The sequence below is a fragment of the Caloenas nicobarica genome, chromosome Z (genome assembly GCF_036013445.1).
Source record: "Caloenas nicobarica isolate bCalNic1 chromosome Z, bCalNic1.hap1, whole genome shotgun sequence".
NCBI lineage: Eukaryota > Metazoa > Chordata > Aves > Columbiformes > Columbidae > Caloenas > Caloenas nicobarica.
Window position 1 is genome coordinate 15,512,150 of NC_088284.1, and position 18,018 is coordinate 15,530,167.

Sequence of the window (18,018 nt, forward strand, 5' to 3'; positions counted from 1 at the left end):
ATTTGTAGAGCAGGCAGCTTATTGAACCCATGCAACACAAGCAGCTTGATGTTGTCTGCTTTATGCAAAGCAGATCTAGGTATTAAGCAGCTTTTCTGAATGAGTGGGATCTTTCACTTACGAACAATGCATGTACTTCAACTGGCCTTGTAACTGTGCTCCTGTGGGGCATTAGCAATTTGGATTGCACAACGAAAATCTGGCAAACTTAGCACTAACCCTTTGTTCTGCCCCTCCTGACTTCTCACTCTGCCCGAGCGCACGACCCTTTCCCGTTTCTCAGCTGGGTCCCGGCTCCCTCTGCTGCCGCTTCCGCAGCGCGGGGGCCGCCGCTCGGGCGGCTGTGCCGCGGGGGCGGCGGGCTCTGCCCCGCTTCCGCCAGGGGGGCGCGGCAGGATGGCGCCCCCGCCTCCCCTGCCGCCTGAGGAAGCCTCGGCGGCCCCGGGGCGGCCCTTTCTCAGCCTCTGGCTGCCGCCGCTCTCCTGCACTCCCGTTCCCCTGCGCCGGCCGGCCGGCCGGGCGAAGGGAGCTCCCCGCCGGCGCGGAGGCCATGGTGCCGGGGCCGCTGCCCACGCTGCTGTACGCCTTGGCGCTCCTCGGCTGCCCGCGCCCGCCGCCCGCCGCCGCCGCCCGTGTCGGTGAGTCGCCGCCTCCGCCCCGCACGGGGGAGCCGCTGGGGACGGGAGGGGAGGGGCGCCCCGGCCCTGCCGGGCCTGAGCGCTGCCGTCCCAGATGGGGTCCCCCGAGACGCGGTGGCCGGGGAGCTCGGCCGTCCGGCGAGCTGCGGGCGGCGGCCCCGCCGGTTGCCTTGGCAGAGGGAAGGGAAGTATGCGTTAGCCACAGCACCGTTGCTCGGCACGTCAAGGGTCCCCTGCTTCGAAGCTTTAATTGGATGCTAGGATCGAGTTTTCTTTGACGTTGTGAAACACAGCTCTAGGTTTGTTCTCACAGCAGAAAGAGAACAAGCTAAAACATAAAGTTAGTCTGGGTAAAGCAACGTCAGATACTTTTTGAAAACTATTTTTCTGAATAAAGGGAATGTCATATATCTGAAATATATAGATCTGAGAAAGACACAATGACAGGCGTTGGAACAGGCTGCCCAGGGAAGTGATGGAGTCACCATTCCTGGAGGTGTTTAAAAGGCATTTACACGAGGTTCTTATGGACATGGTTTAGTGCTAGAGTTAGATTATGGTTGGACTCAATGATCCTGAGGGTCTCTTCCAGCTGAAATGATTCTATGACACAGGTAAGGCTATTAATGGCGAAGAATGGTTTATAGTTGACCCATGGCTAAGGAGGTAGCTGGGCAATAGCACGTTATGATGGAAAGAAGTGACCAGGCTGGTGAGACGTGCTGGTGGACTTCCTTAAAAACTGGCATTGCTGTTCATTAACAGCTTCAGAAGATAAAACTGCCAGCTGAATTTGTAAGTAGCACAAAGTTTGGAAGATCTATCAGCATGAAATAGTTGAAAATATCCACCCCAAATAGATAAGCTTCATGGTTATTCAATTAGAAAAAGCACTAATAGCAACTTCAGTGTTGTAACTGGTGAAACCATGGATCCATCTAGCTCAGAGCTTGTCTGACTGTGCAGCTGCTGAGGGAAGGTAAGAGAAGACATACATGCATGTAAACCTCCCGGTTTCTGGTAGCAGTACAGCAATACGAAGGGCAAGATTATGCATTTAGAGATTAGCAAAATTTTTTTTCTGTAAAAATCAGTTTAACATTTCAGTCGCACAGTGGTCTTAGTGCTGCTGTACAAATAACCCTGTGACATGCTTGCCGGGAAGACTCAGTTCAAGCTCTACATACAGAAAAGGGCTGATTAGAGGAACAGCTAAGGGGAAATTTCAGAGTGTGGTATACTTTGACTACTAAAATGACGTCTGAAAGGGGACAGAGCTAGTTTTTGTAGTTATGCTGAGAGAGAAGTATGACAGAGGGCAAATGATTTTGGCTGAACAACTTTTTGGTACAAGGACAAGTGGGAATGATGAAATTACAATAATGTTCCTACTGAAAGTCTAAGGAAAATGTCCTTATAAAAAAAAAAGTGTAACACTGTACATGTTAGTGGTAGAAAAAAGATTAGGCTGTTGGGTGCTATTCTTCCAGTTTATGGAAACATTGAAACTTGTGTTCCTGCCTTTTGCTGTTACAGTCTTCATTAAAGAGCACTCCGAATTACACTATTTATTTGCTGTTTCCTTAGGAAATAATGGTTGAAATAGTTACTGTGTTACATCACTAGGAAAAAAAAAGAAAACTTCAAAACAAGTGAGTTCACATGTTGTAGAACTAATAAAGCCTGGCCTTCTGAACATGTCTTCTGCTCTCCTGGTGCTCACTCTAATAATTTCCCCAGTGTCCCGGACAGCCTTCCCCGTTTCCACCACAATGTACTTAATTCCTATCGCCCATGCACTGCAGTATTGCCAGGTCTGCTCTGCCTTTGCACCTGCACCTTCTCCCCTGCTTTCCCCTTGGTCCCTTAGTATCCAGTTATCACATTTACTGACCCGTGCTGGTCCTGCGGGCAGATGAAAAAGCAATAGCTTAGCAGTGGGTTGGTGCTTAGTGCTTGCAGATTAGCCAGGCAGGTGCTGCCGAGGGTGCTGGCTGAGGTCTGAACCTTCCTGGACTTCCCTGCATTGGGACACTGACAGCGAGATAGAGAGATGTTATCATTGCTTAAATGCAGCACCTGTGGTGAAAGACATTGAAAAAGAAAAGCAAAAAGTAGCAGACATCTGGCTGCAAGAAAACAATGTGTTAAGAAAATGTGTTCAACTTGTTACTACATCATTCATGTAGCACAATAATGAATTCTGTATAAATGGACATGTGGGCTAACAATTTTTTTTTTTAAGACAATATGGTGTTTATTTTTACAAAAGCAAGTAATTTCTCATCTGTTCTAAAAGATTGTGTCTTACCTTGTTTATAAACAGATGCCCTTCACATTCTGCCTGTGAGTTCCTAATCTATGGGCCACTGGGTGATTAAGATCCTAGATGCTGATCTCTGTGGATTACAGAAAGGGGAGATAAGAGAAACTAACTTTTTGTTACAAGCGACTGATATGGGGGCAGCTCTCATCAGTAATGCCCAGAAATCGGTATTAATTGTCGTGCAGCAGCACATAGGGAACATATTTAATTGGCTTGAGCCTATTCTTTAATTTTCCACCTCACAAAGATAAACATCGCTGTACATAAACATTGCTGTTTTACAACATCCTGTCCAGATTTATGGGTGTAGAGATATACTTGAAAATTTTCTTCTGGAGCTCAAGAGTGCTTTTTAATATTGGTTGAAGCTATTATATTTTTTGCTCTCTACTTCTCCTTTCACAGAACTGTATGTGCAGTAGCCCATTGCATATTAAAGTAGACATGAAAGGAAATTATAAGATAGCTCTGTGGAAAAAAAGACAACACAGTGTCTTTCAGGTTAAGCAGAATATGCATATGCTAAATGTGAGACCAGCAATATGTAGTACTTGATGGAAAACAGCACAATACAGATTGTTAAAATCAAACAATCCCAAACTTACATAATTTCTCTATGTCCTTGTTGGAGAATCAGTGCAAAGACCATAGGCAGTAAAAGAAAACTTCAGGCAATTTGAGTGTTGTACTGGTTCTGCGTAATTTTTGCCTTTCAAAGTCCTTGTTGGAAGCAAAGACTGTATGTATATCGTTTAGTGTCCTGACTGCACACCATGAGGATAAAACCTCAATGCTTTATCCCTCTCTTTGTTTCTTAGTTCTGTTCTTTCATACCTATTTATATTTTACAAGGACTTTGATACAGCTGTTAACTTACTTAGATCAGCAATGAGAAGAGTTATTAGTCATAAAAATAGTAATCCACGAGGTTTGACCTCTTCAAGAAGGACTGAAAGACAACCTAGCAAAAATAAGAAGACTGAACACTTATGATCATTATACAAGCTTTACCACTGTTTTCCTAACAGATTATTTGTATTATTAAAAATTACTTAAGCTGTAGTGAAATATGTTTTAGACAAATTATATCTGCAGCTTTAAAACAGCTAGAAAGGAACATCTGACAGATTCTGGTATAGCTGCAGCTCTATAAGAGTTGTTTTGTTTTGTTTTGTTTTTAGAGCTAATGTATTGGCTGTCTTGTACGATGCCAAATTATAGGTATTCCTGTTTCCCATTGCTGACCTTTATGTTTATTGTCAAGGTTCATGAAGATCTTTTGAAATAAGATGGTATCAATTCATCCTCTTCTCTTCTGTGTATAAATCTCTGATCATTGGCTTTTTCAAATAAACATTGACACAAAAGGAATCCAGAACCTCAGGGCAGTAACTATCTTCCTTTCTGTTTCAGAAAGCATGAAGTTCACTATTGTTTTTTCTAATAATACAGTGACACTGTGTCATACAAATGTGCAGGCAGCTTTGCAAAGGAAAAGAACTGATATGTGGATATCATTCTTTTAAATTAAAATTAAATTGAATTTCATCACAAAAGTTTGAATTCTCACTCTGTATTACCAAGTGGCAAAGAAATAGCAAGTTTGAGGTCTCATTGCATTTTTCCGTACAGCTGGCTTTCAAGTAGTACCTCATGTCATCTAAATTCAAGATGGAGACATGGACTGAGCACAGGACTCAGCATGGAGGTGTTGTTAACAGCATCAAGGTTGAGTTCAACTCTGAACGTAGGAAATCTTTGCTTACACAAAGAACTCATAATTTCTGCCAAGTTGAAGTATTATTCCAGAGAATTATAACTAAGCTAAAATTATTTATGAAATGTTTATGGCCTGAATTATTGTAATGGGATTCTACTTTTAGAAAAGTTTGATAATGGAGAAATGCAGACTCTAAATCCTTTCATCTAAGAAACTTGTAAGTTAGCTCCAAGAACTCAGGATATTATTAGAATTATTAGCAATGTTAAAATAACTACAAGCAATAGCTGAGACAAAGGTCAGTAGTCGATAAAAGGTAACTGGCCCAATCATCGTTCTTTTCCTTTAGCAAATTTTCACACTGTTCTAAGTTAGGAGTCACTGATGAGAAATTGGTCAGGTTACCACCTACAGCTTCCACATTAAGTGATGACAACCTGACTCATTAAGGGTCAGTGACTCTGGCTGGTTTGCTCGTAGTCCTCAAAAAGTGAGGCTCTGCGGCACTGCTAGCTCAGGTGCAAGCATAGCCTTCAAAGGACAGGGATACTGGGATGAGGGAGGTGCTTGCTGGAAGCACCTCAATTACCACATCATGCAGAGGTCATCTTAGCAGTACAGTTCCTGACTCCAGACACAGGTTTACCCTGCCTCTCATCAAGTCCATCTATATCTCTGTTCCCCAGAAGCACGCCATCTTCACATGAAACAGTGTCACTTCTTCATTTGGTTCTCCACACTGTTCTTTGGTTGTGGAGAAACCAATAAGGAGGTGTAGACCTTCAGGTACGAGGATCATTGTCTTCTGTTTCAGAAATTTTCTGTTTCAGATGTGTCAGTGGAAGAAATATATATTCACTGCATTTAAAGTCTTGAATTCTTAAAACTTGTATGTACTGCAGATACCAGAGGTATTGTTTTTTGTCACTATTACTGATGTCTGTCATGGAGACAAGCCTCTGGGCATGAGAAATTAGGTTGTTTTCATTCAGGTATGATTACAGTCCTCCCAAAAGAGATGAATACTGCTGATATCAGTTGTGACAGATTTCTGTTGCAATGATCATTAAGTACTGGAAATCACCTAACAATTTGGTATCAGCCACAGGCTGAAGTTAGGGGTTACATATAACTTGTGCTGCAGCTGAACTGCTGAATGAGGAGCTGATTCCTTGAGCCATCCAACTGTTTGGACTAAACGTTTAAAGTAAGATTAAAGATTAAGGATCCATAGTTTTGCCTTTTGTTAGTATTCTCTTTCAGACGGCAGAATAGACCCTTGTGTAAATTTAGTGCCCTTCTGTGCAAACACTGAATCTCACATACTGCTGTGTGTTTGTGTTTTGGTAAAAGTACTAAATTGTTCCTACTGTAGTCTATGCAACAAGCTCCTAGGCTGAAATTCTCATCCCGCTCTTTTTTATGGCCTGCAGAGGTTGCAATCTTGTCACTTTGCATATGAAAGCCATTATCTCAAACACTTCCCTCTTTTGTCCCTCTGCCCCCAGAATGCTGCAGTGACCCAGTGTGATATATATGGCACAGCATCTTTTAAAATATCCCCAAATTTCCGTACCACTCCTCTGATCTCACCCCACATTCAAGGCTGAATTTCACCAAAATTCAAGCTGGGCAGGGCCCTTCTCCCACAGCCTGAGCACAAAGGAAGGTAACTGCCTGCTTAAAGCTGCAGCCACTCCTCTCTTTGCCGTCTGCCTCCTTCAGATGCTTTTGTTCCTATCTGCATAAAAAAATGGTTTGAATTACTGTAGAACAAATAATTGCTTCTAATGAGTAGCATCTTAGATGGATGAATCATGCTTCTGTACTTGCAGCTCACTGATTTAAGCTAACACACCTTCATTTTTTATTTTAGCTGTCTAGGATTCAACAAAGGATCAGTTGCACAACTAAGTAGATGAACGATACTTAAGTAGCAGTAACTCTGTCACTTCTGTCTGCCCATAACATGTTTGAATTATCCTACGCCTAACTAGATTAAGCTGAAGCTGAAAACTACAGTCTTCCAAAATAAGTCTCCATACAAACAATTTTTTGAAATATTGTCTAAAGCAGTTATTTTGATCGTTTGGGATTTTTGCTGTTGTTGTGGTTTGGTTTGGTTTTTTGTTTGGTTTTGGTTTGGTTTTTTTTTTTTTACTTTTCAGCTTGTTTTTAGTTTTTCTTACCTAAATAAACCTATACCACACATTCAACATTTTATCATGCTAAATTCCTGACTCATTCCATCTACATTCAAAAAGCAGAGAAACTTTGTCCTGAAACTTCTCAGTCATAGCCACTGAACCATGGTGGAGAAGACCCTGCTGTTTGAGGAACACTAGTGGCAGTCCTCAGAAGTGCCTTGAGGGCACACTGGACACATGCTGTCCTCGATGATGCACACGGTGGGCTAGGATAAGTAGGTCTGGGGAAATGTTTCAGTACAAGGTGTGACCACCTGTCTGATACAAGCAAAAGGTTGATCCCCATCTGCCTTGAAAGCTGCATGCAGGCTGCTGCCGTCTGTCTTGATGAGGCCATTGTGTTGAGCAAGATGTCCCCAGAGTACACAGAAATATTTCAGTAAGTTAATGTTTGAGTTGCACTTTAACTTTTTGTTATTTTGGTGATGAATACTTCTAATGGGAATTTTGTATATGAATGCTAGTATTTATCCCAGCACCTCATTTCTTACAAACTGTAGGAAGTGTCTAGCAAAGACAGTTTAAGGGCGGCAAATTTACTGTTAGATTTGTGTTAAAGTAACCCGAAGATCATATCAATGAGATTGGGTCCCTACACACAGAGTCACTACCATAACAAGCTTCCAAGCTAAGAGATAGCAGACCAAGGAGGATATCTTACCCCGACTTGTAACAAGAGCTAAAATAAAAAGGGCTGGACTAACATCTGTGGGCAGTCTGCAGTTTGAATCAGGAATGAACCTTATTATTTTGTGTTGCTAATATGATCTTAGCTTTCCTTCCTGAAAAATGTTTTCACTCACCATACCACGTAAGTATTTGCTCAGTAATCTTACTATTTTCTTATTTTTCAGCCTCCCCATATAATGGCAGCTTACCATGGGTCAGAAGTTTTGTAATTTCTTCTGTAAGTGACCAGGATGACCTTATACCTACTGAAGGTGATACTGAAAATGACTTGGAAGTTGGATCAGGAGCCACCAATCAGACTGGATTGTTTCTACGTGAGCAACGAACAGTGTCAGTGCAAACAGCAAGATACCTCACTAGTCCATGGCTAACACGTTTTGTTCCTTCAGTTTACATGTTAGTCTTTGTGCTGAGTCTCCCTTTGAACATCACAGCGATACTTGTGTTTCTGAAAAAAATGAAAATTGAAAAACCAGCTGTGGTATACATGCTGAATTTGGCCCTTGCGGATGTCCTGTTTGTAAGCGTCCTTCCTTTTAAGATAGCTTATCACTTTTCTGGAAATGACTGGGTTTTTGGACCTCAAATGTGCCGTTTCATCACTGCTGCCTTTTACTGTAACATGTACTGTTCAATAATGCTTATGACAAGCATAAGCTTTGATCGCTTCTTAGCAGTGGTGTATCCCATGCAGTCTCTTGGGTGGCGTACATTAACCCGTGCCTCACTGATATGTTTCATCATATGGCTTGTGGCAATATGTGGGGTTATACCTTTTCTCATTAGAGAGCAAACGATGGAAATACCCAAGTTAAATATAACTACTTGCCACGATGTGCTAACAGAATCTGAACTTCATGGCTATTACCTCCACTTCTTCTCCATCTTCTCTTCTGTGTTTTTTGTAGTACCATTTATAATTTCTACTGTCTGTTATGTGTGTATTATTCGATGTCTCAGTTCTTCTACCATAGTCGCAAAACAGAATAAGAAGACACGTGCCTTGCTCTTGTGTGTGGCTGTTTTTTCTGTTTTTGTTATTTGCTTTGGACCAACAAATGTCCTCCTGTTAACTCATTATATCAATTTTTCTTATGACAATAGCTTAGAGTATCTCTATTTTGCCTATCTACTCTGTGTTTGTATCAGCAGCTTTAGCTGTTGCATTGACCCTTTCATTTACTACTATGCTTCTTCTCAGTATCAGAGACAACTTTTCAGTCTCTTCAACTGTAAAAAGACTTTTGATCCTAACAGTAGTAACAGCAGTGGCCAGTCAATGTCCACCACTAGTAGAAGAGGTACATGTTCTACTACTGTGAATAACAGTGTCTACAGGAAATTACTAGCAATGCATTGAGATAACGTGTCTTACATATGCTTAATTTCAGACAGAAAAAAAGACTATATTATATCTAAGAAATGCAAAACCTTAAACCAAGTTCTTTTACAGTACATAGTTCTATGGATTCATTATAGTAATGCACAATTCAAGTTATAACTCTGTATATGTATATATATAGTATATGTAAATAGGTTAACATAGAGGGGATAAGTAATTTCTTAATAATAGCTGTTGAATGTTTTTCAAATAAACTCATTTTTTTCAGACAAATCCTTTGCATTGTTAGTTCAGTTGATTGCAGGGGTTTTATGAAATCCCATTTTAGGATTTTGAACTGTGTCAGGTTGATTAAATACTTACTTATGGAACCACTCCTTCTATCCAGTACTTCCTGAAGAAAGTGAAAATATCTTTCCAGGCTTCTTTTTTTTTTTTTCCTTAATTGTCATTATTTCTAGAATTACCTGTAAACTTCATTTTCATAGCATTATTTTGCATCTGGGATGCCAAAACTGTTTATTTCACATTTTTATATACTCCAAAACATTCTGTACGGTTTTAGGAATGTGAGCAACTGAAAACCAGCTGTTCGTTGGTGTAATCTGTCAGGGGACATAACTCTCAGCAGCCAGAACTAGCTTTTCTTTTGGTGTTTCTACCGTTATTGTACACTAGACATCTTGTTTAGGATTGTGGTATTTTTCACAATTAATTGCATGAAAAATTGGGAAATTTTATTTCACAAGAAGTCAACATTGGATGACACTCCAGAAAATATACCAAAAAAGCTGTATTCATCACCTTGTTACACAATTTGCAAACATGTGCTTTCATGCATGTGATTAATCTTCGTGTGTGTTGAGGACTTGTAAATATCCGTTTTCCCTGCCAAGTCTGGATGTTTTTATATATTTTACGTTGTGTCCAATGCTGTGGTATAGAGCCCAATAGCTAACTTCATCCTGTGTAGCATTCTTTTACTACAAGCCAAATAACAGCAGTTCAGTTTTAGAAATGAGTGTGTAGGTAACAGAACTGTACACAAAAATGAAAATCAAATTAAGTGGGAATTCAGTTAATGTACGGTTTGCCATAGGAATCTGCTGAGAAGTACAGCAATGAGTAAAAGTTGTCTTCAGTCCAGCACAAGTGATAAGAAATCTAATCTTTCTGCATATAGTGTTACATAAAATTCTAATCATGATGTCTTGTCAGTTTGTTTCTGTTCCTTAACAGACTTAAGCATAATTAAGTATTGCATTACCAGGGCCTCTGTAGATTTTCATTCTCAACTATTTGCCACTTTCTAGGTACATGAGCACTAAAACAATGTATGTCTATGCAGCTGCAAGGCTAAAGCCTCACAAATATCTATGAGACATATTCAGCTACATTCTCATCTTTTTTAATATCCTGTTAGGGGTGGTTTTAGTTTTCAGCAAAATATAAATGCATCTTATAACTATGAACATCTGTTTCTTGCTGGCAGAAAGAAAATTTCTTCTGTGCTTCCTGTAGTTACAGGCTGGAGTACTGCTTTTTAGATCTATTACATAGCTAGGATTTGTTTCAATGTCATGATATTTTTATTTCACAACAGTGGTTTATTTTTAGGTAGGCAAATAGAGACCATCTAGTCTGCTTTGCAAGGGACAGTATCACATGATAGGAGGGAAAAAAGCGTACGTGAAACACAGCTCGACAATCATAGTGATTATTTACTTACTTTTACTCTGTGGTTGGATGGTTTTACTTGTAACCTCTGTGTGCTTAAGAACATTTGCAAATGAGCTGCCTCTTCCTACCTTGTAGTATGAAAAAAATGAGAGGGCTGAACGCAACTGTTTATCCTCATAGCTAAGAACATCGACGAATATCCTAAATAAGTACAACTAAAAAAGATTTTTGGCACATTTGTAAACCAGTATCCCAGCTCTGTCATGCACACTGCTGAAGTTGGGCTTGCTGATGATACTGGCTTGCATACAAATAAAAAAACAAACAAACAAAAAAAACCCCAACACACACAAACAGGAAAGGCAGTTACACCATAGAACTCTTAAATAAAAAGCACTCACAAACCTAAATAGACTTTTTGACTCCTTGGTAACTAGCTAAAGTGCTGAAGTTGTCTTTGGAAATTATTTTAATGTTGCCTAAGCATGTTTGAAAACACAGCACTTGACGGGCTTGAGGAGAGTGGCCCAGGCAAACCTCATGAAGTTCAGCAAGGCCAAGTGCCGGGTCTTGCGCCTGGGTTGGGGAAACCACTGGTATCAATACAGGCTGGAGAATGAAGGGGTCAAGAGCAGCCCTGTGGAGAAGGACTTGGGGGTACTGGTGAGTGAAAAGCTGGACATGAGCCAGCAATGTGTGGTTGCAGCCAAGAAGGCAACAGTATCGTGGCCTGCATCAAAAGGAGCATGGCCAGCAGGTGGAGGGAGGTGATTCTGCCCCTCTGCTCCACTCTGGTGAGACCCCACCTGGAGTCCTGTGTCCAGCCCTGGAGCCCTCAGTACAGGAAAGACATGGACCTGGTGGAGAGGGGCCAGAGGAGGCCACAAAAATGATCAGAGGGCTGGAACAGGTCCGCTGTGAGGACAGGCTGAGAGAGTTGGGGTTGTTCAGCCTGGAGAAGAGAAGGCTCCAGGGAGACCTAATTGTGGCCTTTCAGTACTTAAAAGAGGCCTATAAGAGGACAGAGTGAGACTTTTTACCAGGGCCTGCAGTGAGAGAACAAGGGGTAAAAGGGGAAGATTCAGACTAGATATAAGGAAGAAGGTGATGAGGCACTGAAATAGGTTCCCCAGAGAGGTTGTGGATGCCCCCATCCTCCAAAGTGTTCAAGGCCAGCCTGGATGGGGCTTTGAGCAACCTGGTCTAGTGGAAGGTGTCCCTGGTCATTGCAGGGGAGGTTGGATTAGACGAAGGTCCTTTCCAACCCAAACCATTCAATGATGCATGCATAGGCATCCTACTCTTATTGGTGCTCTGTGTTTCTAGCAAGCTTCTTGGCACTCAGTAAAGGCATATTTCTGCTACATACAGAGAGGTGATTAACAAGTCAATTGCCACACATCATACTATCTGCTAAAACATACAGCAAATATCACTTTTTCATAGCAAATGAAGCATTAACAATTATTCCTTCTTTTAAGCTCCTACAGCTAGTGTCACAATCTCTACTTTCTGTTTGAATTTTGTTGAGGCTTCAGCCTGATCAGATTGCAAAAATAAGCAAACTGCTACATGACTGAAGGAGTCTCATACCAAGGCAACTGCAGCTCAGCTCTAACTAAATTTGGCATTTCTGTGCAACTCGTTACTTGGAACATGCTACAATTCTCGGCGTCTGCTTTTGCTGCTGTATTTTATGGCAAGAAGAAGGGCAGGGCTTGCTCAAGCAGCAGCAGTTTATGGAGCCAACCTCAGGTGCAAACAGCATTTGCAAAACAAGGTTATAACTGCTGACCATGGCCATGCAGCAAACTGCAATGTGGTAGCCATTTGAGGAAATGGAACCAGAAAGGTACCGCAATTTAGACTGGCACACTTAAGGTAACAGGAAAAGCTAACCATCTCTTCATGCTTGATGCACCCTTGCACTGCTAGCTGAGACAGAAAGTGAACAACATGTTTCTGGTGGAAGAGAAGGAGAGAAAATCTGACCAAAATAAATGAAACCCATTGATGTTACATGCTGTTTCACCTCCTCATTCTTTCTTTCTTTTTTTTTTTCATGATGTCCAGGTTAGACTGCATCATTTTCTGTATGTAGTACGCTAACAAATTTGTGTCAAATTACATTTGGAGATGAGGAGGTGTCAGGCACTAAATATGTGTAAGAAACCTTACTAGTGCTCCAGATATGCCAGCTTCATGTTGTGGCAATACTGACAGGGGCAAGGATTGTAATCAGCATGGTTTCTGTTGGCAAAACAACTCATATAGCAGCTGTCATGGGTATAACTTACTGCACAGGGGAAGGTTTGCTTAATTTAGCATGCCAAGGATTTTACAGGGATTGGTACATTCGCACTAGAAGCATTTTATCAGTTAATGCCAAGCCTGCATCTGCCTTCCAACCTGCTCTATACAGCCTGGCTGCAGACAAAGTTTGGTCTGCTGGCTATTAGCTCTGTTTCCCCATTTACTTGAATCCTAGCCAGAAATGTGAGCATGGCTGCAAAGTGTGTTCACAATGTTTTACATCAGGCAAACATCTCTACTGGAGATGGAATCCAGAAATGGAAACAGAGTACAAGCCAGCTACTACACTATCAGGTATGGCTTTGCACCAAAGCTCTCCAAGAGCTGGGGGAGGAAACAGGAGGGCCTTATATACCAGGTGCAATATTTAAATAAATTCCTGGGTAAGGGTCTTTTTTATTGATCATCTTCATCTTTTTTGATGTGATCACAGTTTGATCTTACACGATGCTGACCAAATTAAAAAATTAATGAGAACTCTTACACATTTAAAATTAATGACCCACGTAAGTGCTTTTTCATGGCATTTTGCATCTTACAAGTGCTGTAGAAATTATTTAATGGCAGCTAATACAGCTGAAGCAGCTGAACAAATAACATGCTATAATCTAAATCAACACTAGAGAGCATGAAAATAACTAGGTATGGCTGTTGTAATTTGGCTTGTTGGGGAAAAGACCGTTAGGAACCAGATCTGAACATAACACTGAACTGCAAAATACTGATCAGCCCTCTAAACAAACATGTCAATTTAGAAAGGTGAAAAAGTGTTGGAATTGTGTTGGAAATGTGAGTGACTTTATTTTAAACAGAATCTGTAAAAAGGTTCAGCAAAGTTTTGGAGAATAATTTTTCTTGTCTTAGTTCTCCTAGCCTTATAATAATGGTGCCTGTAGCACCTCAAACAAGCCTTTCTCCTCAAAAGCAAGGCCTGATATTTAAAGCATGGCACTAAGCTCAAGCGCATTGCACAGGGTGACATAACTCCATCAAAGTCAGAGCTGATTAAGTCAACCCACAATCCCTCATCTAAATAAAAATGAATGACGTTGAGTCAAATTCATCTTCATTCTGTAGTAAGCCTGGAAAGGTCACTGTCCTTGCCTTTGTTTGATCAGTTTTGGGTTTTGTGTTAGGAATTTGAGGTCTTTGGAGGTTTTTTGTGCTGAGCTACTACATACTGGAGGCAGCAATCCTTGGGAAGTCCCCACATGTGATTTTTCATCCTTGCGGATGGGACAACATGTGCCCAGGCAGCAGCAAAAGTGGTGTCACAGGGTTTGGGCACAGAGCTGTCCCAACTTCTCCTCCTGCGGGGCTCGCAGCCTGCTCACACGGGCTTGCCATGCTTCTCTGTCTGACTCAGCTAGAGACAGCGGGCAGGACACTGCTGCTTCCCTCAGAAGCCTGAACAGAGAAAAGGAAAATAATTGAATAGACTTTCAGAGCCAGATTATCTACAAATATTTTATCTCTACTGGCTCCTTATAATGTTCTTTTTTTTTTCTTTAAGATGTATGTTTAAATAATTAAACATTTTGGCTTATAAACGGGAAAGAGCAACCACCACCAGCAATACAGGAAGCAGGTTAGGATCCTAAAACCAAACCTTTCAAACCAGACACTGAAATCCATCTATTCAGCTTATACTCCAGCAGGTGTGGAGCTTCCCTTGGACCCTGTGTACCTGCTAGAAAGGGATACAGTGGTACCTCTGATGGGAATGATGCTAGAAAACACATCCTGTAGGAATCTGCTTCTTTTCCCACAGAATGGCACTTAATTGGAAACAGGTGTCCAGCTCTGGAGGGTACATTTTGTCATTACGACCTCCTCCTATAATGTCCTGTTTACTGAAACATGCCTAAACACTGAGTGTTTCTTGCCCAAGACAATATCCTGCACAGTCCTCCTCACCATTTACACAGCAAGGTGCCTTGGGGATCTACTTTCAAATCACACAGATGTTAGTGCTGACTAGTCAGTCTTTACTCAATACAATTTAACACACTGATTTAAATGTTTATTTTCTGATATGGTCACTCTTGTCATTTTCATTTTCTCTTTTACAACAAAAAAATTTTACTGCCTGTCCCAGTCTTTCATTGTTCATCAATATTGTTGCAAAGCCAAATAGAAGACATGTTCTTGCCTGCAGGAAACTTGTGGATTTGTAAAGTGATACCACTCACATTTGACGTCTTTTCCAGGAACCATAAAATGCAAGAAATTCGTTAAGTTCAAAAACCGGGTCAGCTAGCATAACTGGAATAATTGCATTGCATGTAGGTGGATGAAGCTTTACAGCTGCCTAAAGGACACAGTACTGAGAACTCAGTCCCAGATGGGCAAGAATAGAGAGAGGGAGGGACAAAACTTTACTACCCAAACATTTACATTGCTTTATCTGCCTGTTCTGGTGCTAACAAATCCCTCTCCTTCAGAATAATTCCAAGAATATTTTTCTTCCATGCTTGTCCTGTAAGTCACATAAGGAATAAACCTGTACATCGGTGTCACTTGTAGAATTTTTTTCTATTTATTTTCACTTTTCTTTTTGTCTCCACCTTTGCTGACTCTAAGAGGTACATGCAAGTCTAGCCAGCAAAGAATATAACTACAGCTTTTATGTTGAAGTCAATGAAAAGATGCATTATCTTTCATTAGCCCAACTGATACATTGGGCGGGGGGCGGGGGGGGCAGAAACAAACAAACAAAACAACATCTGGGGAACTATAAACCATTCTGGGCAGCTTTCCAGGTTCATATTTTCTTATCTTAGTTTCTAAACTAAGTTTAGTAGAGCAGCAGACTCTGCCCTACTACTGACATGTTCAGCTAATGAAATGAAACTATTTCCTAACTCAAAAATCAGTCATCAAGACCTAATGCTATTTTGAAAAAAATATTTTGTCTTTGCTTGATCTCAGTATCTCCTGTTCGTACTCTGATGAAATAAGATGTTGGTTGTGGTGTTTTAGTTTATTTGTTTGGTTGGTTGTTGTTGTGTTTACTTTTTTGAGTGGTTTTTGTGTTGGGGGCAGGTGGTTGGATTTTTTTTTTTTCCTCTCCACTCCTTCCAGACTAACATATAAAAACCAAACTGAGCAAAGAGCAGCATCAAGGAGAAGCCACTTCTCCATTCAGTGGTATTTTTTGACACTGGGGGTAGACTGTCTGTAGAAGCATTGCACGTACATGAGGGTTACAGTTTTCTTATTAATATATCAGAAACTCTACAAGGATATTAACATTTTCTTCTTTTAAGCTTTTGCATCCTTAGCCAAGATGCTCAAGGGAGACAGATTCTGTAGTAGTTGGATAGTGATACTAAATGAGATTTTAAGTTTTCTTGAATAGTTATGATTTTCAAAACCATTAAAGAAAGGCTAACTTATTCTTGCAAAACTAGTGAGATGCTTCTCAGCAGAGCAGGCAGACAATTGCAGCCACATTGAGAGCTTCATGTACCCAGCTTAGCATCACCTTCCCAAGCTCAGGCTTGGGACAAGCTCACTGGGGACAGCTGGGGCAGCAGCAGTTGCTTCTGCAGCTGTGGTTCAGCTGTCCTGACCCTCCCAGCCCTTCAGTCGCCTACCTGCCCAAATCTTATGAGCATAGTCACACACCCAAACTGAGGGGGAGGAAGAGGGGCAGGCAGGATGAAGACAGCTGCCACCTTCCTCGATCCCCACAGCTGAAACTCTCTGCTACAGCCTGGGCTCTCTCATGCAACAGTGTACAAGCTCTGGGGGTATGCACTGAGCAAGCCTGTGCCTCAGGTTTTTTTGGGGCTCAGGAGCTTGCCCAGTCTCTGGCCTCAAGCACAGACCATCTCTGAGGGTGCTTGGGACGCACTGAGTCTGGGCTTCCTCTAGCATACACAGGGCACGGATTTTTTGCTGCCCCCATTAATAAGCATGTGCTAGCCTTGCCTGAGCCACAAACCAGGCACAGCCCTTGACTTTTACAAGACTTCATTAAGATTTAGCCACCTTTGGTAAGAGAAAAGAGTATTTAGCTTAATGAGGCAGCAAATGAGCTTCCCCTGCCTAAAATTGTGTGGTTTTGCCAACGTAAGTGACCTTGGATAAGCTAATTTAGGACTTACCTTTGACTGAGGAATAACCTCTCTTGGCCACAGTGCCAAAAAAAAAGCCTATCTGTCTCCAGCTTTCTATCAGCATTTCATCTTCCTGAGTGAGGAATGTACAAACAGCCCAGGTTTACTTCTCTCCGGACTCGAACAATCTGCATCAGACCTTACAGTGGGAGAGGAGGAGGAGCTACGTGAGGAAGCTGGGACAGTGGAGCTAGGGGTGGCATTATCCTTGGGTTAGTGAACTGGAACAGCCTCTCTGCTGGCCTGGGGACCTGCAGGCACATGGGGGTCCCAGAGCAAACTTACCAAATGCTGCTGATGCGCAAGCTGCAGCCACTCTGGAACATACGCAAGATGGAAACCCACCCTGACACCTCCATGACCAGCATGTATATGTGTATGTATATGTGCATGTGCTAGTCATTTATCAGAGTTTTATTTTAAACCATTACTGTAACTGTGACAGCAGTACTATCAAGCAGGCATTTCCTGAATTCATTTCTCAAATATAGAAACCAGATGTTTTACGAGCCATAACCAGAGTTGATCGCTTTTCATAATGACACTGTTAAAGACAGCCAGTCCCACAGACTAAAAGCAGCACTTCCCTAGCAAACCACAATTTACATTCTGCCGCAATGAGACTGCATGCAACAAAAATATGACATTTTTAAGGATGATCTTCCAATATAGTTCAGTGGGAACTAATATCACATAGAAAAACATCTGGAGCTCACTTGCATAAGAAAAGTTGAAATATCATGTGTAAGAGTCGTTGCAGTGGTGGTAACTCCTTAAACTCATCAAATAAATGCTTTGGGACAAATGCAAGGACAAATAGCATTGCTGTCGGTTGTGTTGGAATTTGCTTAGAGAGCTTTTTACTCTTGCTTGTTGTATTGGACAAGAACCTACTATAATTGTAATATGTTTTGACTGGACCATAGTAAGGACAACCTGATTTGCACTATGACCAGGGCAGTTTGATATCACAGCCCT

The 18,018-nt window shown here is 41.5% G+C and overlaps 1 protein-coding gene across 1 annotated transcript; it reads left to right on the plus strand.

Annotated features, from left to right (window-relative positions):
• The first annotated feature begins 395 nt into the window (after positions 1-395).
• Positions 396-9,151, plus strand: F2R (coagulation factor II thrombin receptor). The gene is made up of 2 exons (XM_065657021.1): positions 396-638; positions 7,746-9,151. Exons 1-2 carry the CDS (start codon positions 551-553, stop codon positions 8,939-8,941), a joined length of 1,284 nt encoding a protein of 427 aa, XP_065513093.1. The 5' UTR covers positions 396-550; the 3' UTR covers positions 8,942-9,151.
• Positions 9,152-18,018: the final 8,867 nt, after the last annotated feature.

Excerpts from the sequence above, each read along its gene's own strand:
- F2R (XM_065657021.1), top strand. The coding sequence starts at position 551 with ATGGTGCCGGGGCCGCTGCCCACGCTGCTGTACGCCTTGGCGCTCCTC. Across the intron at positions 639-7,745 it reads CGCCGCCGCCGCCCGTGTCG|CCTCCCCATATAATGGCAGC; the intron begins GTGAGTCGCCGC and ends CTTATTTTTCAG.